Source organism: Podarcis erhardii (assembly GCF_964252035.2).
Source record: "Podarcis erhardii genome assembly, chromosome: 1".
NCBI classification, from domain to species: Eukaryota; Metazoa; Chordata; class Lepidosauria; order Squamata; family Lacertidae; genus Podarcis; species Podarcis erhardii.
The window spans coordinates 116765385-116787393 of NC_138497.1; the positions used below are offsets into that span (position 1 = coordinate 116765385).

Here is a 22009-nt window from a genome sequence, read left to right on the forward strand (position 1 = left end):
TGTGATCTACGCCATAGAAGACGATTGCCACCATTGATTATTAATTGCCTTCTAAACAACCATCTCAAGGCGATTTACAAGATGGAGGGGGAAAGCACCCAATGTGCCGGGATTATAGCCATTGACTTCATAATTCCTTGTACAGTGGTACCTCTGTTTTTGAACGTAATCCCTTCTGGAAGACCGTTCGACTTCCGAAACATTTGAAAACCGAGGTGCAAAGGGCAGTCTGCTAAGTCAACAGAGAAAGATGTGAAAAACAACAGATACGCAGCGGAAGCATTTACTTCCGGGTTTTCGGCGTTCGAAAACCAAAACGTTTGGCAACGGAGATGTCCGAAAACCGAGGTACCACTACACACCATTCTAGCAAATTCTCCCACGCTCAGTTTTTGCAACAGTATTGCATGCTATATTTCTATCTCTGTGATCAGGACAGGCAACTGTAAGACATTTTGAATATACTTATTTATCCTGATGCATAGAATCATAGGATTGTAGAGTTGGAAGGGATCACATGGATCATCTAGTCCAACTCCCTGCAATGCAGGAATCTTTCACCCAACATGGGGCTTGAACCCATAACCCTGAGATTAAGAGTCTCACGCTCTACCGACTGAGCTATACTGTTCTCAAACACATGTACAAAAATTCTCTAGGCTCAGCCCGTTGGGTCTCATCATGTTTCTGGTGTGTGGTGCTCTCTGCTGCAGTGTCAGGCTGTACCCTTGAAGGGCCAGAGGAACCAATGAGACAGCAGGGGCAAGACACCCACATGGCCTAACCCCAAACTGAATACTGCAGCCTTGGAACAGTCAGTGACGGCTTAGGCAGCTCAGGGTATACTACTACCTTCCTTCCAAGACACTTCCCACTACACCCTCGCCAGTCATATGGACAGCACAGGGTTGATAAAGAACTGTCAGACCATTGGTTTTAGCATACTGCAGCTATAATGATGGCATACAGGAAAGGGGGGAGACTAGTGCCAACTAGCTACCGATGCTACCGTATCAACTTGTGCTCAGAAACCATTAGGGAGTCCGTGCAGATCCAGAAGCACTGGCTTAATGTGCTCCTGAGCCACCTTCCTGAGGCAGAAAGGTTTTCATCAGCAGCCCCTTGGCTGGGGCGCAGGAGAATATTTCTTCTGACAACCACTTAAAATAGGAGGTACCTAGGGTTGGAAGTATCGGTCTATTTCTAATCACTTAGTTTCACACATGTGTTCAGTCATATGTCTGCTCCATCCCGTTTTCTACTACTTACCTGTGTCACAACATTTGGAGAAGTGTGCAATCTGAAGGATAGCTATGTGTTATGGATCTGGGTATTAGCGCATGAAATGCAAATCAGATCAGTTCGCTTTAAAACATGGACTGAACCAAGCTCAGCATCATCACAGAAGATAACCACGTCAAAACCTTGAAAGTCGTGTTCATGATAAGTCTCCCAAAGCTCTCCTGCATAACACGAGTAGCACCACAATGCTAGGTTTAACCGCACAATGCTAGGTTAACCACAATGCTAGGTTTAACAAAAACAGGTATCAAACACTGCTTATGTAAGCAACTGGAAACATTACCTCCATGATGATGTGACAGGCTTCCTCCATTAGCAAGGATTTCATCTCTAGCTGACATCTAAAGAATGCAAATAACTTAATTAGTCACTAAGCTCAAAGTTGATGTAGCAATCTGGATAATTACACACCTTTCATTCATTTTAAATACTAGCAAACAAACAACACAATGCAATCGAGATTATTTACACATTCTGCCAAGTTTAGAATCGGCTTGCATATTGCAAAATAGTTGTATCCCGCCCCTCCTATTGGGGGATAGGTTTCCACCACACGTTACTGGAAGTCCACATAAATGAAGGCGGTACAACTCCTCTCAAAGGCTGGCAAAGATAAGGAAGCATCTCAGCTTTGAATATTGACATATACAGGGTTGGAGACATCTACAAAAAGGGCTCCTTCTGTTTGTGGAATTGAGGAAGGGGTTGGGGTGGGGGACAACAATTCCACACTTCTCCTTGCTGACATTGTTCTGTAGGCTTCCCCAGCCCTCCGGAGCAGCTTCTCTTTGGGGGGGGGGGGAGCAATCAGCAGAAACTGTTCCCCACTTTTTCCTGGTGGGAGGATCTCATGAGCGGAACCTCTGACCACAAGGTGTCTGCCTCTAACTTGCAGTTTTACTTGTTATAGTGAATGAGTTACTACAGCCAAGTATTACATAACATGAAAGCGACAAATAGTTACAATTACCTCTATTTCTTCATAAACGTGAACAGGGTCGCTTAATCCTCTGTAGTTAAAGCCCAAATAGAAATAGACACAGGCGCCAGCATCGTAGGTCTGCGTCACCCTGTGAGTTGTTGTTTTTTATATATAAAAATGGTATTTGTTAGATCAAGTACCACACTGTTCTATACATAATAACGTTAGCCGACCCTGCTGTATTAGGCCCATTGAGTTCAGCATTCTGTTCTCACCATGGTTGACAAGATGGCGTACTATGGAGCCACAACATAGCCATTGGGGCTAGCAGCTGCTGATAACCTTTGCTGAATGCTCTTTCCAAGATATCTAATTGGGTGCCCATCACCTGTAGGCGCAAGCTCCATGATTTAACTATGCACTTGCTTTTATCTTCCAACATTCAGCTTCACCACATGCCCAAGAGTTCTAGCGTAATGAGGGAGAAAAACCTTTCTAGATCTGCTTTCTCTGTGCCACGTATCATGTTATGAACTCCAGTCCCCAGGACCGTTTTGCCCTTGTCTGAACCTTTTCCAACTCTACAATATACTTTTTGAGGTGCAATGACCAGAAAGGCACAAAAGCTGCCTCTTAAAAAACGGAACCCACAATTTTGTTTTAACACATTAAAATACTCGAGGTGCAAGAAAGGGAAGGACTATGCTTGATGAAGACCACTATGGACCATAGCTGTCAACTTTTCCCTTTTCTTGCAAGGAATCCTATTTGGAATAAGGGAATTTCCCTTTAAAAAAGGGAAACATTGACAGCTATGCTATGGACAATGGGAAATATTTTTTCGCTCCATAGGACACACTTTTTCCCTCTTAAAATCTAAGGGGAAATATCTGTGCATCTTATGGAGCGAATGTGTGGTCCCTGGGGCTGGGGGGGGGGGGGAGAACCCGGGCTTTCCCTGCCAGCCCCGCAAGCTCTGGGAACAGAGGCAAGGCTGCACGCAACCTTGCCACCGCTCCCCGACCTGTTCTGGGGGCTGGGGTCGGGGGAAGCTCGGGCTTCCCCCGCCTCAGCCCTGCGGCTAAAAACAAAGCTTCTTTGCTCTTTGGGGCTTGGGGGGGGGGACCTGGGCTTCCCCTGACAGCCCCAGAAGCTCTGGGAGAAGCTTTTTTCTCTCTTCTTAAATAAGATTTTTTTTCTTGATTCCCCCTCCCCTAAAAACTAGGTGCACCTTATGGTCCGGTGCGCCTTATGGAGCGAAAAATACGGTAAATACAAGATAGCTTTACTAGGTAAAAATGGCTATCAGCACTCACTAATAGGGCCAAAAGGGGGAAAGTAGCAACACAATGAGAAATACAATTCTGATTTTTTTGACCTACGTACACTTCTGCTTCACCGATGCCATAATGTACACACTGTTACACTTTGGTATTTGCATATGTACAGGAAAAAAATGATAAACCACCAATCCTGGCATTGGGTAGCGGGAGAGGGTGGATCTATCAGACAGTATGGTCGTGGTGTCCCAAAACCAAGATCTGGCCCTTTCCCCGCAACCACCTCAAATCAAAAGAATATCAAGACTGCTACTGCCCTTAATTTAGATTGATTTCATTCAATTTCATAGGCAGCGGAAATTTAATGTGTCTTACCGACAGGAAACGAAAGGTGGGAACTGAACACCTCTTTCTTTGCATTCTCTTACTATTCTTTCCTTCACATTTCGGCAAAGGTCTAGAACCCTGAAACAAAATATAACAGAGAAGGTGAAAGAAATGTCCGCTTATTTTGTGTACATATTTATTAGAGATTTATGTGAGATTTATATTGCATTTCAGTAGGGTTTTTTTAAAACAATTTATGTTAAATTGAAGCACATTTTGTTTCGTTAAAAGAAATGATTCTAAGTTTAAGTCTGTTGTGGAATTTTATCTGTCAGCACTGTAAGTTTATAAGTGTTAGGGAGCCAAGGTTAAATTCAGCTTGTTTGCTTTAAAACACAGGTTGCCAGAAAAGAATAAAGTTTAGTAGGATTCTAAATGCAATGTTTAGACATACTAACATTTGCAATGCAAAAAGAAAATGGCTGAGTTTACAGAGGAAAAGAAATGTAAAAAGTCACATAGCTTTCCAGGACTAATGGGCTGCTCCTGGTGGAGGAAGAGTTTTGAACACAGTGCTGGTGTGTGTGTACACGCGCATGCTGTATTTCCTTGTTTCCCAAAAACATTTCCTTCTTTGTTACAGCTGTGGCATCTATTGCAATATTTTGCCCAACAGCTCACTACTTAGGAATCCTCTTCTAATTAGGTGTATCTACTGCATAATCTGACAAAGCAGATACCATATATTTCTGCCAAGCTCCTCTTAACGTTAATCCTGCAATAGATAACATGGCCCACACTTACTTTGTAAATGCTCCTATATAAGATGTCGATATAGGGACACGGGTGGCGCTGTGGGTTAAACCACAGAGCCAAGGACTTGCCGATCAGAAGGTAGGTGGTTCGAATCCCCATGACGGGGTGAGCTCCCGTTGCTCAGTCCCTGCTCCTGCTAACCTAGCAGTTTGAAAGCATGTCAAAATGCAAGTAGATAAATAGGTACCACTCTGGCGGGAAGGTAAACGGCGTTTCCGTGCGATACTCTGGTTCGCCAGAAGCGGCTTAGTCATGCTGGCCACATGACCCAGAAGCTGTATGGCGGCTCCCTCGGCCAATAAAGCGAGATGAGCTCCGCAACCCCAGAGTCGGTCACGATTGGACCTAATGGTCAGGGGTCCCTTTACCTTTAAGATGTCGATGGGCATGGCTTGCAAACTGTTTGCATGGGATGCAAGTATTTCACGTAAACTAAATCTACATTTGTTGTTTCAAAACTGCCATGATCCTGAAGTCAGTCAAAGTTACGTAATATACGGTATAGATACAGAGAAGCTTCTCACAAATGGAAGGCCTGATCCAGAAAATTGTGTTTATGCATGTAATAGGACATGAAAATTGTATTTGGAAATTGATAACGGTTAAGAACAACTATGCATGTGGAACATGATGAAGCTCTAGATACTATCTGAGCCCAACAACCTCCTAGAATTGTAGAACAATAGGACTAGATTTGGATAGTCTACGGAAAACAGTTATGCATACAGGAAGCCATTCACTTGCTTATCAGCTGAGAGAAATTAGCTGTTTTCTCAATATATCCTTGGATAAAAATCAGTGGCTTGTTTAATTCAACAAGAAGCCTCATTAGAAATTCTATTGCTAAAGTAGGTCACACCTGGCCTGAAAAATGTATAATCTCAGCTTAATAATTTTGGAAAACCTTTGTGACCCTTTTCATATGGTGCACAGCTTTTACAACTTCAGACAATGCAAAAACAGAAAATGAACTGATTTTACCTGTCCCAGGGAACAGACGTTTCAAACGATTCTCCTATTATATAATGATCCATGCCCAGGTCCTATAGAGGAGATCATTTGCAGATTAGAACTCCTATTTTGTATAATTACAGAACCCAAAACATTCAAGTGTATTAATATTCTGAGAATATTAATTTGTCAAAGAGATCTAGCATACTCCCAGGACCTACTGCGTAAATTTGTTTATTCTACCAACTACTTCAAATTGCTATAGTCTTTTCAGCCTTTAGACATCAGGAACACAGCTGACATGTTATCAGGTCAAGTGTTGTTTTTTTAATCAGGAAGAGATTCGCCACTGAGTCCCCAAAGCAGACTAAGTGATGCACTGGGTTTTGAGAAGGAGGCGTAAGGCTCTGCCAGGATCCTAGAGCCCTCCTACCTCCTTCCCCAAACTGGAAAAGCACTAACTGGGCCTTGGGAAGGAGGAGGGACGACTCTAGGACCCTGTCTTCCCCTCACCTCTCCTCGATAACAGTGCAATGATGGGGTCAGATCTGCTGCCAAAATCAAATGGCCTCACCTCATTGCTGGCCTGTTCCTGACAGTGCCTACTGACCTTCATATATCTACCTAATGAGATGCTCAGGGCTAGGTAGCGGAGAGATCTTTGTTCAAGCTGTTTTGGGGTGGGGGGGGGGAGAGAATGTGGTTAGACCTGGATTCAAACTTCTTCCCCATCTAATCCTTCCCAAACAACTAAAGCTGACCGATTCATTTGTCATGGGGTCGAAAGCATCCTGTAGGCAAAAGTTTGCAACTGCACAAATTTTTAGGAAGTGTAACAAGAAAGCGGAGTAGCCCAATATGCATGTTGTTCTTTTGTATATGAAAAAACTCTGAACCATTAAAATATGCAACAGCTCCCCCCTTTCCTTGTCTCATATACACAGCAGCACAATACATAATGGGAAACTGAGTTTTTTTAAAAAATAAATAAAATAAGAGACCTACCCGAAGGTAAGCAATGACAAACGTTAGCATGTATCCTCTCTGTCCATTGTCTTCTCCAGCTGCCAGACCACTATAATTTAAGGACAGTAAAATATCATAATACATTAGTTATTCCTATGGCATGAAATGGTTTACAGCAAGGTTGTTTCCAATCAAGAATTTAGGCAGGTAAATTAAGTTCCGTTTAAAATGCCCCATTTTAATTGATTTTTATGGAAGCTGCTCTGGGAGCCATTTTGGCTGAAGACTGGGGTACAAATGCTCTAAATAAATACATATTAAGTTTAAATGTGTGTGTATTTGAGAAGCTGACCCCAAAAAATAACAGAGTGGCAAGACAGCCTAAACTCATTTTCTCTGAAGAAAAAATAAAATGCAAGGCATGTAGGAACAAAATATCAAAGTGACAGGCAGTCATATCTCATTTACTTTTATTATTTTAAAATTCAAGTAGCAACAGTCACCTCTACCCTTCTGATTCTTGCTAGTTTGCTAGGTTTAAAGAACAGGCACATCTAATTTAGATTTTGTCCAGCTTCCCTTCATAATCCTCATTTAGTTTTAAAAATAGAGCTGAGGCCTCCTAGAGATCCGAAAGAGACAAGAGGGAGAGATTTTTGCTACCTGGCAGTATGAAATAAGACTACCTAACTTCTTTCTTTCTTTCTTTGGCGATCACTCATAGCCGAGTAAGATTATCTTTCCATACACACGGTTTAAACAATGAGTCCGTAAGTGACTGTGGAGGCCAATTCTGGATCCACACGTCCTTCCACAGTGGGGACATTGGTTTCCAGGCGCAAGTTGATTGCGGTGTGGATTTGCCAAGCGTGCCTTCCTCTTAGCACATTTCTCCCTTGCGTCCTGAGTTCAAGTGTCTTCAAAGCCCATGACACCTTTAGTAAAGGCTGTTCTCCAATTGGAGTGCTTGCAGGCAAGTATTTCCCAATTATTGGTGTTTATACTACATTTTTTTTAGATTTGCCTTGAGACAGTCTTTAAACCTTTTTTGTTGACCACCAGCGTTACGTTTTCCATTTTTAAGTTCGGAATAGAGTAGTTGCTTTGGAAGACGATCATCAGATATCTGCACAACATCACCAGTCCAATGAAGTTGATATTGAAGAATCATTGCTTCAACACTGGTGATATTTGCTTATTCCAGTACACTAGTATTATTTCGCCTGTCTTCCTAAGTGATGTGTACAAATTTCCGGAGACACCGTTGATGGAATCTTTTGAGGAGTTGGAGATGGCGGTTATAAGTGGTCCATGTTTCACAAGCATACAGTTAGGTTGGTAGTACAAAATGCTTTGTAAACAAGCATTTTGGTTTCCCTGCGAATGTCCCAGTCCTCAAACACTCTGCACTTCAGTCAGAAGAATGCCGCACTCGCAGAGCTCAGGCGATGCTGGATTTCAGCATCAATGTTGGCCCTTGTGGAAAGATAACTGCCCAGGTAGGAGAAGTGATTGACTTTTCCAACGTTACACTATTGAGTTGGATTTGTGGCGCTGTACTTGTTGGTGCAGCACTGGTTTTTAGATGCTGAGTGATAGGCCAAGATTTTCATAAGCTTCTACAAAGATATTTAGGATGGTTTGGCGGTCATCCTCTGAGCATGCACACACTACGTTGTCATCAGCATGTTGAAGCTCTATGACGGAAGTTACAGTAACCTTACTCTTTGCTTTCAGCCTGCTCAGATATAGCAGCGTGTGATAGAAATTGTGAGAGAAATGTCCACTATTTTCAGGAACATTTTCTTTTATTTAAGAGCTTTTCTCAAATACCAAATGGTAATGAATGAAAAACAGCATGCAGCTTCAACTCAGAGACCTCAGGGGCCAAAGAGAACACTTCTATGCAAACAGCATGTAAGCATGGTGTTTGTTACATGCCTGTTTCCCTCAAGTGAGTGGGCCCCCAGTGAAAACCGAAATGGTAGCTTAGCCCGGCTGTGCTGCTGGCTATATAGGCACTTGACCTGTAACCTGACTTTTGCATTTTCAGTTTCACTGGCACATTTGAGGCAGAGAAAATTCTGAAACCCAACCAGGCATGTGCAGCCCGGCAGTATTCTAGCTAGCCATGGGCAACAGCTGACAGCTGGGGCAACATGGTGGGATATTCTTGGATAAGCCGACGACACTTTATCCCCTTGTTTTTCTGGCAGAAGAGCAAAGAGGTAGCAAGTACAAGGAAAACACCCTCTAGGTGAAACAAGCTGAGTTTTGGGGTTAGTAGCCAAAGCAGCTAACAGTGGCTGTCTGTTCCAGTTCTCCTCGTCTTCTAGCTTCAAGGCTAGCAAACAGAAGAAAAGAATGATGGGGCAGAGATGTTTGACCAAGAATGCAGGACAGCTCCTACTTTCTAAGCTGCCAGGCTATCCTGTAATTGCTTAATGTTCACAAAGTATCTATATTTCAGAAGGTGTTTTACTTCTGTCCCCTATCAGCCTGCCCCTTAAATCTCAATTCATTGCTTCTTGAAAGGACATTTTGGTGAGAATGGGAGGTTGAGCGTTGTAACATGTCATTCAGATATTAGGTTAGTGAACCTGTAACGCAGAACATTAGCAAAGTGTCTGTTTTTCCCCATTAAACACAGTGATCTAAGTAATAATTTGCTTAAATGGGAAATAAAGTTGTGGCCCAGACAAATATCTTCACCGTGGTTTCATTGATTAGTCCTGTAATCAATCAAACCAGATGGACACAAACCACCCTATCATTACTCAGCTTGTTATTAAAGTGAAATGTTTTCTGTTCCTTTGTAACAGCACAGAGCAATCAGTGACAGGAGGTGGAATACATATAATTAATCAAGTTCTGTTGATTAAATACAATTTCCTTTTTAAAACAGGCTGGCCTGAGTCACAGCTTTAGTCAATAATGCACAGTATTAAAGTATAATGCTCAAAACAATGCTCTCCTTCAGTGCGTTAAGATTTGTTTGTTTAGTGTCACAAAAGTCCCTTTCGTGTGCTACAGAGAAATAGAAATAGCCCTGACCTCAACTGGACTATGGCAAAATGTATTCAATTTTGTATCACAGTTAAGTCCCTACAAACATTTGTGCTCAAGCAAATTCAAATGACTCTCTTGTGTTTTCAGGTACATTTTTATGCACTAACCTCTTAGTTAATGTCTACAATTTCATTCTCACTTTCCAAAATGGTTTTGCATTATTGAAAAAATGCATGATACCTCATGATTTCCATAAATTTTCATAAAAGGCCTCTGGTTTTCAGCTCTACAAAGATTTTGGACTTTTCAACACATTGCTTAACTATTAAGATATGAAGGTTTCATACCCAAATTTTGCAGCAATATCGTAAACTTGCTTTTCATGCTGAAGAACCTTCTCTCTGTCTCCCTCAAAAAGTAAGGTGGTGACACATAGCATATTGGGATCAAATCCTTTGAACTGTGGAAAGACAGGCATCTCCATTATATGAAGGTAGTACAGCAAGATACCATTATTCATGTTGATCCACCATTTTAAGTCATTTACAATATATTCATGTTCCTAACTTATTTTGTACACAATACAACTCTTCTAAAGCAGATTCACAAGCGTTTTAGCATAAACAAGAGGCATATTTCAAGGTAACATGGCACATATTTGAAAGTGTGATACTTAAGAGAAATGTTCAAGAGGATGCCGTCAAGAGAACCAATCTGAAAATTCACTTTTACGAACGCAAGCAGGGGGGGAAAGAGCAACCCAAGTGTTGTAAAGCATCCATTATTTTCTATTCTGTAACCATTTACAACTACTGCCATGTGGAAGTTTCTGATAATAAGTGAATCTTCATTCTGAACATGAAATTTCATTTTGAAACTTTCCAAGTTCAACAAACTTCTGCTGCTAAAATAATGGAGGATACAGAATTAATATGTTGACATCAAGATTAGTAGGAACAGCCTGTTGGAGTGTATGGTTTCACTTTTTTCCTCCCCCAACCCTAATGGTAGAGGCCAACAAGTCAATGAAGAGATGTCTTGCACGTGCAAAGATATTTCTCATTCAGATAAATGCAGGAACTCTGACACCAGAAATTCCCACCTCTCTTCCCCACCTGTGTTGTGCTACTAGGTAAAGGTAAAGGGACCCCTGACCATTAGGTCCAGTCGTGACCGACTCTGGGGTTGCGGCGCTCATCTTGCTTTATTGGCCGAGGGAGCCGGCGTACAGCTTCCAGGTCATGTGGCCAGCATGACTAAGCCGCTTCTGGCGAACCATGGAAATGCCGTTTACCTTCCTGCCGGAGCGGTACCTATTTATCTACTTGCACTTTGACCTGCTTTCGAACTGCTAGGTTGGCAGGAGCAGGGACTGAGCAACGGGAGCTCACCCAGTCACGGGGATTTGAACTGCCGACATTCTGATCGGCAAGCCCTAGGCTCTGTGGCTTAACCCACAGTGCCACCCGTGTCCCGTTGTGCTACTACTCTCAACTAAAACATCTGGCGGATGCTGTTCTGCCATTTGCACCCTTAGACTCTGGACTAGTGTAGACATTAAGCACATTTTTTAAAAAAATAATAAACCCAGGTTAAGATTTGGTGTGGGGGAAGAAGAGAAGACCTAACATGCAATTTTATACAGTGTGCTTTTGCAGGCACGTGTGTCCAAAGCTTTTAGAATCTGAATTAATTAGAGGCCAAGGATAAAAATTAAATACCTTTGTGATGTAGAATTTTTTCAACCCGTCCAGAAGCGATGTAAAAATTGAAGAAACCTGTGGTTTAAGAGCATGTCCTTGGCAAGAGTTAGGAAAAAGGAAAAAAAAAATGTAAGACAACTATATTAATGGAGTTCAGAATTTTATTTGGAAATGTGACTGAAAAGCTGGAGCTTAAAGTTTTTTTATTAGTAAGTGCTGCATTTCTTAGCAAAATAAACTTACCACTAACACTGTTGCAAGGGACTTATGGGAACCCTGCACGTTTAGGCATAAATGCAAGAAATCTGAAAACTCGGTGCAATCTGTCAAGTCTAATTCTTTGCCTGCTTACAAAAGTACATCAAAATAGGAGTCTGTGATTCTCTTTCCTACAGAATGACTACCTCTGCACCACAGAGAACAGGCACATTTGCTACTCCCCAGTCCCCTGTTCATAAAGTCAGGTAGATTCCCTATTTTTGTTTGTTTAGAAGCCACTTGTATATTCATGCATTCAAAAGTTAATTTGGCTGTTTATTTTACAGATTACAAACACACACACACACATATACACACACCGATGGGAGAAACCTAGCGCTGAAGTTCTGTTTGTGGATCAGCTTTTCATCTAGTGGAGACATTCACGTAAGACATTTTTCACAACTAATTCTTTAACAATCTTAGACTTTGACTCAATGCTATCTATAGTAGAAGTGCTAGGAGATGTTTACCTAGTCTCAGATTATTTTTGCCTACTTTATCTAGCTTTTTGCTGACAAGTCAGAATGGGGTGGGAGATGGTATTTCACGCCCCCAATGCAACAAAGAACCCTTGTTCACTAAGGCTGCTCCCACAACTCTAGAACAATCAAATGCTCTTCTTCATTAACTGCAGCCCTAAGTCAACTTCCTCAGTCAAGCTCTGTCTGCCCAAAAATGTTCTAATTTTCTTAAAGAGAATAAACCAACAAAGTAGTGGTAGAAGGAAAGAGATGTAAGAATCACAAGATGGTTCTTTTTATTATTTCAACAAGCTTTAGGGGGAGACTGCTAGTACAATGCTGCTGTACTTTATGGGGGTGTATTTTTTGTCTTGCTTTTAAGCTTTCTCTCTTTAGGGACACCATCCAATCAAAGAAACTGAAAAATAATGTGAGTTTTAATTGATTAAACCTATGAAAGTATGCATACTAATAAACAGAATGGAAAAACTAAGTATGCTCTGTTTTCAGATGATGCGTGTGTGGAGAAACATTTCTTCTTGTGCGAGAGAAGGTAGGAATGCCTCTAAGATAAATGAGACTATATATGTTTTAAATCACTTAAAAATGTGTTGTCTAATTAAGGTGCCCCTGATCAGTTGATCAAGAGGTTTTTAATTAAAGGGGGGGGAATCAATAAATTAAGACACTACAATCTTAATTTTGAAGAATGGTTTTGACTGCATTTGGATTTTATGTGAGTCACTGAGAGCCCAGTGCAGTCAGCAGAAAGATAGAAAATAATCAAAGTATCCATACTGCATAATCAACTCCATCCGACGTCAGTGATGAATGGCACAAAGGAATGAACTGATCAAACATTGGGATTAGTAACCAACTGCAGATCATGCCCTCGTCCCTTTAAATTCTGATTTCAAATGTTGGGTTAGAATTAACCAAGTCTAGATTCAAAGAGGTCAAGCTCTTTGACTTTTTTCCTTGACAGCTGACAAACCAACTTATTTGCAAAAGCTGTTTGCTAGACAGCAGGGGATGCTCAAGAACCACAAGTCCAAAACTGCCTTAGCCATGCAGAACTAGCTGAGCAGTTCTCCAGATATTGGTCACTACAGTGAACCATGGTTACGGGCACCAAAGCTGGGAGAGGCAAAAACTGGAGAATGACAAGGGAGTATGGGAAAGAGGGGGCACATTTTTAATTTTCAATCCCCTATCGCCAAGGTCACAGAATACCCGCTATCAGACCACAAGGTTCGGCGCAAGTTTACAAAAGCAAATCATGAGCAAAATTAGTAAAAACTTACCAAATTGAAATTGATTATTGTCCATAAGGCGAATGGATGCAGGAGCACATCGCTATAAAGGGACAAGTTGCATGTGAATAAAGAACACCGATAGAAAGTAATTTTTTTAAAGAAAAATCTGGCATGGGATGAAATACAGTCAAATACTGAACCTCTATAAAGGAGTTACATCATGCTGTAAAAAAACACATTCGGTAATCTTAACACAGAGGCCCAGACTGATTAAGATTAATGTGGTTTGCAAAATTTGCATTGTATTACATTAGGTCAACATCTGGCCTTTGATAGCATACCCCTGTTTGTAGTCTGTCCAGCCTCAAATACATACATTTAAGATATAGAACCAGCTCTCTATGGATCAATGCTATGTAAGGTTTTAGAAACTACATGGAACAATGGGGGAAATATTCAAGTTTAGTGGGGGGAGAGAGTTGGCGCACCTTCTAGGAACTACTAATAATGCCCTGTCATTGTTAAAAAGAGTGTGTTCCCCATGTCAATAATAAAATAGAAGAAATTGTAAGCAAATGGTTTTATATATATGTTGGGTTGTTGACAATGTTAGTCATACTAAGAGGATACCCACTGAAATTGATGGAAACGACTACACTCTGAGTAGAACTTAAATGGATACAACCATTAACTGAGAAAGACGGAACAGAACTTATATGCAGTGCAAAAGATAATTGTGTGCAGACAGATGCACACACATTTTGTGTATACCCAAGAAACTAGGTATTCTAACAAAGGGGGTGGGGGGAAACAAACAAAGACTGAGGTACAGAATAAGGGAATTACTTATTTATTGGACTGACTGGGGAATATAATAAAGAAGAGGGAGAAGGATGTAAAGGGCAACATTTTAACAATGAGTCATTTGTTAAATAAGGACACTGAATACTTTAACTGGCCCAGATCTCACCCTGAACTCAGTATGCTAGCAATAGTTTCCCAAGCCCTTTTATGCTAATTTGTAAATGTTTTCAAGTTTGAAGCAATAGCTGCTTCCTAATTACAGCGGGGGGGGGGGGGGGATACTAAATCCAGGAAAGCAAACCAGAGAAATATAAAATCTTAAAATTCGATTTAGCAATCTCCCAAAAGCTTAGTGGGAGATTTCCCCTTTAAGCATATTGCCCAGCCTCAAGAAAAAGACAGCAGAGCAGAGCATTAGCATGCCATCTAGTGAAAACATTTTGATACTACTCTTTTTTATATAAATAAATAAAAAGTGCAATAAATCACAACTTGAAGATAAGGTTACTTTACCTGCTTTGCTACTTCTCGTAAACAGGCCACCCCTTTCTCAAAGTCTGGAAATACTATAGACCCATACTTTTGGTATTCAGGGATTGGTCGAATTTTTATTGTAACTTCTGTTACCACTCCAAGGGTTCCTTTATAAAAAGAGGGAAATGGTCATTTTGCTATCGTCGAAAGATTTACAAAAATCATTTTGTGATTTAATAGGCAAAATTAAGAATCCCATCTTTGTTTATTTTGAAAACCATGCCCAATTCTTTAACAAATATTTCCTATTCCAGAACCTCCAAACGGCAGTGTTCAGTTAGCGCAGTAATGTTCAGTTAATGCAGTATTTATCAAACTGTGAGGATTAGCTTTCTAATTGTAGAAATAAAATTCATAAGATTAAATATTGATGTAATTTCAAAGATCCATCATAATGTGAAGAAAGCTTTGCTCTTTCAACGTAGTGTAGTTAAAACTATGATATAAGCAGTGCTTTTTTCTGGGGGGACGCATACCCCTAAACATTTTGTGAATCTATGTTTAGCCTCATTGAGGGGCAGTATTTCAATATGAGTAGGAAAATGAGAGTACCCCCTAAACATTTTTTTTTAGGAAAAAAAAGCACTGGAAATAAGCACCAAGGGCAAGTTATAACTAGTGTGCTAGGCGTTTTTCTTCCAAAAAGACCAATATAGAAAGAAATTTTTGCACTGTTTAGTATCAAGCAGAACATCAAAAGAGGCTTTCTCATATTTTGACAGCACCTGCCAATCATTTAAACAGAACAGAAAAAAAGTACTGGGAAACAGGGCAGCGTGTGCCCAGCCAACCAGTGGAAGCGTGCTGAAACAGAAAGAAACTGCAAGCAAACCAGCAGCTCTATAACTATGGCTGCCTTGTATGTTTGGTAGTCAAAATAGTCTGGGTTCTAATCTATAACTAAGTCAATCCATGGTTTGGCACCATGCCCGAGCTACTGCATGTAGTAAATAAAATGGGTCAATGCACTACAACACAGAGTGCCTCAGAATTTCTTCACAGAAATGTATTGTGCATCATTGTGTATCAGCATCAATTGAAGCCCAGTGCAATGGCTTCTGGGGAGGTCAGGAGAAGGGGCTGGGAGAGAGGGAATTGTTCTGTCCAGCAAGCTGATACGCTTGCACAGACGGGATAGGCTTGCACAGATTTTGTAAAATGACAATGTAGACTAAAAAAAGGGCAATTTCACATTATCTGTCACGTGTCCATCACTTTTCCCTTATTCCAAATGAGAACTCTAAAACGGTTTTAATAAATTAGTTTAACGCTTCAGCAAACACAGCGCACCAGAGTTATACTGTCCCTACTTAATCCCGACAGAGAATTTTCATCTCTGTACTCTTGTAATCCAGCATTTAGCTGGATGTCCACTGCAAATGAAGCACCTCTAGGAAACTAGGTACTCTGTACTGTAATGCCCTATTGAATAACAGGGACGTGATGGCGCTGTGGTCTAAGCCACTGTGCCTCTTGGGTTTGCTGATCGGAAGGTTGGCAGTTCGAATCCCTGCGATGGGATGAGCCCCTGTTGCTCTGTCCCAGCTCCTGCCAACCTAGCAGTTCAAAAGCAAACCAGCACAAGGAGATAAATAGGTACTGCTGTGGCGGGAAGGTAAATGGTGTTTCCATGTGCTCTAGCTTTAGTCACGGAGTCCCGTTGCGCCAAAAGTGGTTGAGTCATGCTGGCCACATGACCCAGAAAAGCTGTCTGTGGACAAATGGCCTGAAAGCAGAGATCACCACCGGACACCACGGTCGGATTTGGCTGGAATTAACCATCCAGGGGTGTTTCACCTTTTACCTATTGCATACACAGGGCTACCTTGTTACAAAATGCTGTGATGTTCCATTTGTTTTAGTTTTTTCACCTTACATAGAACACAGAGTTTCTATGATCAGAAAATCCAAGCTATAATGACTTTTAAGAGGAGTGGCTAAAGCAAAAAGCACCCTAGATATGCTTACTCAAAGTTCCACTGTGCTTAGTGGGGCTTACTCAATACAGTAGTACCTCGGGTTAAGTACTTAATTCGTTCCGGAGGCCCATTCTTAACCTGAAACTGTTCTTAACCTGAAACACCACTTTAGCTAATGGGGCCTCCCACTGCCACCGTGTGATTTCTGTTCTCATCCTGAGGTAAAGTTCTTAACCTGAGGTACTGTTTCTGGGTTACCGGAGTCTGTAACCTGAAATGTATGTAACCTGAAGCGTATGTAACCTGAGGTACCACTGTAGTGTGTTTAGAAATGCAGTCTAAGATGCAGGAGAGTTAGCGTTAAGCAAGAGGCATTACTAATCTGGCACTGCTCCAAGAAAAAGGCACCAGCCTCTTCCTTAGCAGTACAAATTATTACATCACACCAAAATAGGTCTACAGCTATATGTACTGTGTTAAAATTGCACTGCATCTAACGGCATCAACCGTAGAAATCTTATTCTTTATGGCAAAAGGAATAAGCCCTTTCAAATCCAATGTCTTCCAGTTGTTTTGGACTCCTTCCATTAGCTGCAGCCTGCATGGCCAATGGTCAGGGATGAGAGGAGTTGTGGCTCAAAACAACTGCACACAAAAACTGCAATTCTATTTTGATGCATACCTTCAGATCCTAAAATGAAATGATGGATGTCAGGTCCTGTTGACATACGCGGTCCTTGACAGCTTTTCTGTATCACACCTCTTGGGGTTACCATTTTTATATGAACCACCTGTATAATAAAATATATTTGCCTAAAAATTACATACGAATTGAAACATACAAAAGCATGTGAGCATACCAAAACCATCATTAGCCTAAACCCAAATATACCACTATTGATCAAAACATTTAATATTCAACTTTGCCTCTCTAAGACTAGACTGGTTTTTTTTTTTTTAAAAAAACTATCTTTGGAATTTCAGAACAACCTAAGTTTCCACTAACTGACAAAAAGATTAGAACTAGAACAAGCATCAAACACCGATGAACAGTAATGAGATCATTTGCTTGGGGGGGGGGGTTATTACCAGGTCTTCAATGTTTCCGTAAATGTTTTTCTTCATGCCTGATGCTCGCGTTGCCACCCAGCCTCCAAGTGTACTGAATTCCATTGAATCTGGTTCGTGGCCCATACAGTAACCACTTTCACCCAGCTAAACACGTGAAAAAGAAGACAGCATTTGTGGAATGGACAGCTTTCTAAGGATATGAAACTTGAACTCCAGAATTTGGTTTTGTAGATGTGTGTCTTTCCAGAGACGGGCAGGAAAGCCCACTGTTTTGCACCAATAAAATAAAATCTGCTTTCATTAACATGATTACTCCAAACAGAACCATACTGTTTGCTACCAAATTTTCTCCACATTATCACCCTCTGGTATACAATCACCCAGAAGTACACAGACGATTCACCAATGAGACAATTCATTTGCATTAGCTGTGATTGCTGCATCGTTTGCGAGGGGGGGGGGCGCGGCTGGACTAGATTACTGTTCCAAGTCCCTTCCAACTCTACGATTCTATCATGGCAGTACTTTTAACACCACCCTTATTGCAAAAACAGTTGCAAAGCCACATACCTCAAGCTGATGTTGTACTGTGCCCATGAATACACAATCAGAAGAGGGTGAAAAATAGCCCAAGATTATTGTATGAACTGGACCCAGGTCTCAGTAGAATGTATTAAACGTAGCTGTTAGCTTTCCCTTATTTATCCCCACAGTTCAAAAAACCTAAATCTGATCCCTTATTAAGAACATTCGACATGACACAATTTTAGCTTGAAGACTACAGCTCAAAAGATTTCACTTAAAAGACAATACAGCAAGCACTTAGTTATGGTTCTGGTAATATGCAGCTGGGTCTGTAGAAATCCTGAGCAACCAATTATATTCCATTCGTTCAAGAAGAGGCAACTTAATATACAACCATCTGGCTGGGATTTTTATGTGCAATACTACAGTATATTTGCTATGCAGATGAGGAATTTCTACACATTTGTCACTGGTTTCATTTTTCTTTATTAGTTGGGCTTTGCCATCTGCACTGCCTCAAAAATGGAATGAAACGCCTTTATACATTGACCCCCCCAAAGCTCTCCCAATGAAACTGCTCAGCAGAGCAGTCTTTTATGTCAACTGGCACAGGAACTGGTCACATGGGCTTGCGTTTGAAACCACATTATGTGCGATGAGAGATGGATTATTCAAGAATGCCCTATGGGATGGAATAGCTCCCAAGTGTTTTCTGGTACAACTTCTCTTGGTAATATAATAATAAGGGTAAAACTCAACTGTGTCCATCCACCAGAACACACCATTGGTTAAATTAAATTAAATACACTGTACCCCCAAAATCTGCTTTCGAGTATTGTGGGGACAGTATGGAGCAGATTTTCAGGGTGCAGGAGTGAGGAGAGGAAGGGCAAGTCCACATATGCAGTGTTGCTGCTCTGCGTCTGGAATTGCTTAAACGCAATATATATATCTGCCGGTTTCTTCTGCTTTATTACATGCTACAGTATGGTCACCATGACATTTCAATGATGCAGGTATTGGCATTCCCTATCTTAAAGATCTGATAATACAGCAAGTCTTGAGCTCTTAAAATGTAAATCACAAGACTGTGTGCTAGCAAAAAGACGGTTTTACTTATAAATGTATACTATATACTACCCTCTTATAAAACACCAAGAAAGAAGGACCCCCCCCAAACAGCCACATTATATGAGGGTTATGTTTAAATCACTAGCAGGGTATATGAATTTATTATTAGAAATATGAAACGTAAGCTTTAAAAAATAAAATAAAAACCACTCCAAACCCCTAGCATCCTCTGGACAGATTGCAAGCATAGGCACTGCTGGAGCTTCTGTGGACTAACACTGTCAAATGTCAAATTCCCTTGCTATGCAAATTCTTTTGAACAAGATCACATATTTCTGCAGAGGAACACCTACAGGACCACATGACCCACTCACGATACTTGAGTATATACTCTTGAACATGCTTCATATGTTGACCAAAGTGCTGTGAATATGTTCTGATTATATAAAAATATACACTGAGTAACAATCTTTGTGATCCAGAAGAAGCCCCCCCCCCCAAGAGAAATGGCAGGAATTGCTTTGGTTTTAAAGAAGCTGCAGCAAAAGAAGCTATTATGCCTTATTCTAGTGGGACAAGAGTCTGTGGCATTTCAAGAATGGAACAGTTAGTGAAACATCCGAAGTTACTAGCCTGGAAAAATGTCATTTAAATTAAGAGAATATGCTCCGTGCATTTTAATTCTAACCTTTTTTAAAAAAAGCTATAGCTCTGGAAAGGTTAAAATACTACATCAAACAGTAAGAGGATATAAAAATAAAAAGTATGAAAGGCCATCTCATCAGAAAGTGCTGTGTTTGTAGTTTGCAACAAAAATCATTTCTTTGGAAAAAGCTACAGAACCCTTTTAAAGGAGGACCACTCGTCTACAGAAAGTCTATTACTAAGTATTGCAAGTAGTTAACAATTCAAACATATTTTAAAGTATGTAGGACTTGAGAATGCTTTTAGACAAGTTCCACAGCAGTGCTCCCCAAATGTGCTTTTTGGACTACAATTCCCATCATCCCTGACCACTGGTCCTGCTAGCTGGGGATGATGGGAGTTGTAGTCCAAAAACCGCTGGAGAACCAAGTTTGGGAAACCCTGATCTACAGCAATCCTTTGACACCTTCCCTCTAAGAGTGATGTGAAACAGGGCTGTATTCTTGCCCCAACTCTCTTTGACGTATTCTCCCCATAGCTCTCATATGCCTTCAGCTCAACTGAAGACAGTATGTACATCCATTCATGGAGCGACAGGGGTCTATTCTATTCAACCTGGCATGCCTCCACACCAAAACGAAAGTGTGGCGGGTCCTTATCTATGAGGTGTTTTTTTGTAACAGCATTGACAACACACTCTCAGGAAGCTCTACGGAGTCTCACCAACCATTTTGTCCCAGCCTGCATGGAGTTCAACCTTAACACCACCCTGACGGCCAACATCCTGGGTCAGGATGTTGCCTGCACTCCATTGGTGACCACATGCTTGAGGTGGTAGGCAGTTTTGTCTACCTGGGCTCCCCCATAACCAGCAACTTCTCCATCAACACCAAGCTGGATAGGTGTACTGGCAAGGCAGCTACAGCAGTGGCTCGCCTCTCCAAAGGCATCTGGGAGAATGTGATGCTAACCACCAACCCCAAGATGAAGTCCCACCTGGCTTGTGTGCTGGGCATGCTGCTTTCTGGCAGTGAGCCAAGGGAAACTTACACCTGTCAGGAGCGATGCCTCAATGCTTTCCACAATCTCAGGAAGATTTGAGGCATCACGTGGCAGGACCAAGTCTCAAACAAAGACGTGGTCTCCCAAGCTCATTTTCCCAGCATGTTCACACTACTAACTCAGCAACATCTACCCTGGCGCGGTCATGTCTGCAGGACACGAACTGGTATAATGATTAAGACAGAGCTGACTCAATAACCTGGAAGATATACACAGTACATTTGGCAATGTAAAAACCAAAAGTAATTTTCAAAGAAGATACCTGTCTTTCCAAGTCTTGTCCAACAATGCCAGCTTCAACATGAGCGGTTAAATTTTTCTCATCTATCCAGTGAATCCTGTTCTATTACAAAGAAACCAAAGTAAGACTTGTGAAACAATCTGACAGTTGACAAAATCAACAGCGTTTAGCCAATTCCACACACTTACCTGAAAGTAAGCCCCATTAAACACAATAGGGCTTACTTCCAAGCAGACGTGTATAGGATTGTGCCTTCAGGGGCTGGAAATGGGAAGGTGTAAACATACGTATTTTTTGCCTGTCTGAACTATTACTGTTTCACACAGGAACTAAAATTGTAATGAAGTAGGCCCAAGAGCCTAAAGCAAAAATATCCACAGGGAACTGAGGCCCATGGATTCATATAAGAACTATGCATCAATTTACCAATGTAATCAATATGGTCTCAGCAAATTGTTTGCAGATGAAGTACTCAGAGTAGCAAAGGATACAAAAAGATTAACAGGTGATTTTTTTTTCTTACTCAATCCTGCTAGAGGCTAGATTTTTAAAAAAGGAACAAGATGTGCTTGTGCCTACTTCGGATATTAATGGCTGAACTTTATCCTGTTTTCTCCTGGGGCACCTCGCCCTAGTTACTTGAGTGTTGCACTATGAACTGGGATTGGGCAAGTATGGCAAACACTACGGCATGCAGCGCTCCACCCTATGCGCAAACCAGAAGGGGATTTTATACAGAACTTTTAAGACAAAGGATTCTGGACAAACTGATGTTCAGTAATGACATCTTTATGCTGCACATGTTCACTGAAATAAAGATTGACCTTGCATTGTATACAGAAGAACCACAGTGTTTCTTCCCACCCCCTCCAAACTTACCTGT

At 41.2% G+C, this 22009-nt stretch overlaps 1 protein-coding gene across 4 annotated transcripts in view; it reads right to left on the bottom strand.

The window, feature by feature from the left end:
• AGPS (alkylglycerone phosphate synthase) overlaps window positions 1-22009 on the bottom strand; it is a 70654-nt gene that overhangs the window by 7002 nt on the left and 41643 nt on the right. For all 4 annotated transcript variants that reach the window (XM_081876623.1, XM_081876624.1, XM_081876622.1 and 1 more), the window contains exons 8-19: window positions 21148-21228; window positions 17601-17726; window positions 17194-17302; window positions 14572-14699; window positions 13303-13354; window positions 11295-11371; window positions 9921-10033; window positions 6604-6673; window positions 5629-5690; window positions 3880-3969; window positions 2273-2372; window positions 1586-1643 (exon numbers count right to left, since the gene is read on the bottom strand). In XM_081876623.1, the coding sequence (XP_081732749.1) occupies window positions 1586-1643; window positions 2273-2372; window positions 3880-3969; window positions 5629-5690; window positions 6604-6673; window positions 9921-10033; window positions 11295-11371; window positions 13303-13354; window positions 14572-14699; window positions 17194-17302; window positions 17601-17726; window positions 21148-21228 (1066 nt within the window). The remainder of the gene's footprint in view (window positions 1-1585; window positions 1644-2272; window positions 2373-3879; window positions 3970-5628; window positions 5691-6603; window positions 6674-9920; window positions 10034-11294; window positions 11372-13302; window positions 13355-14571; window positions 14700-17193; window positions 17303-17600; window positions 17727-21147; window positions 21229-22009) is intronic.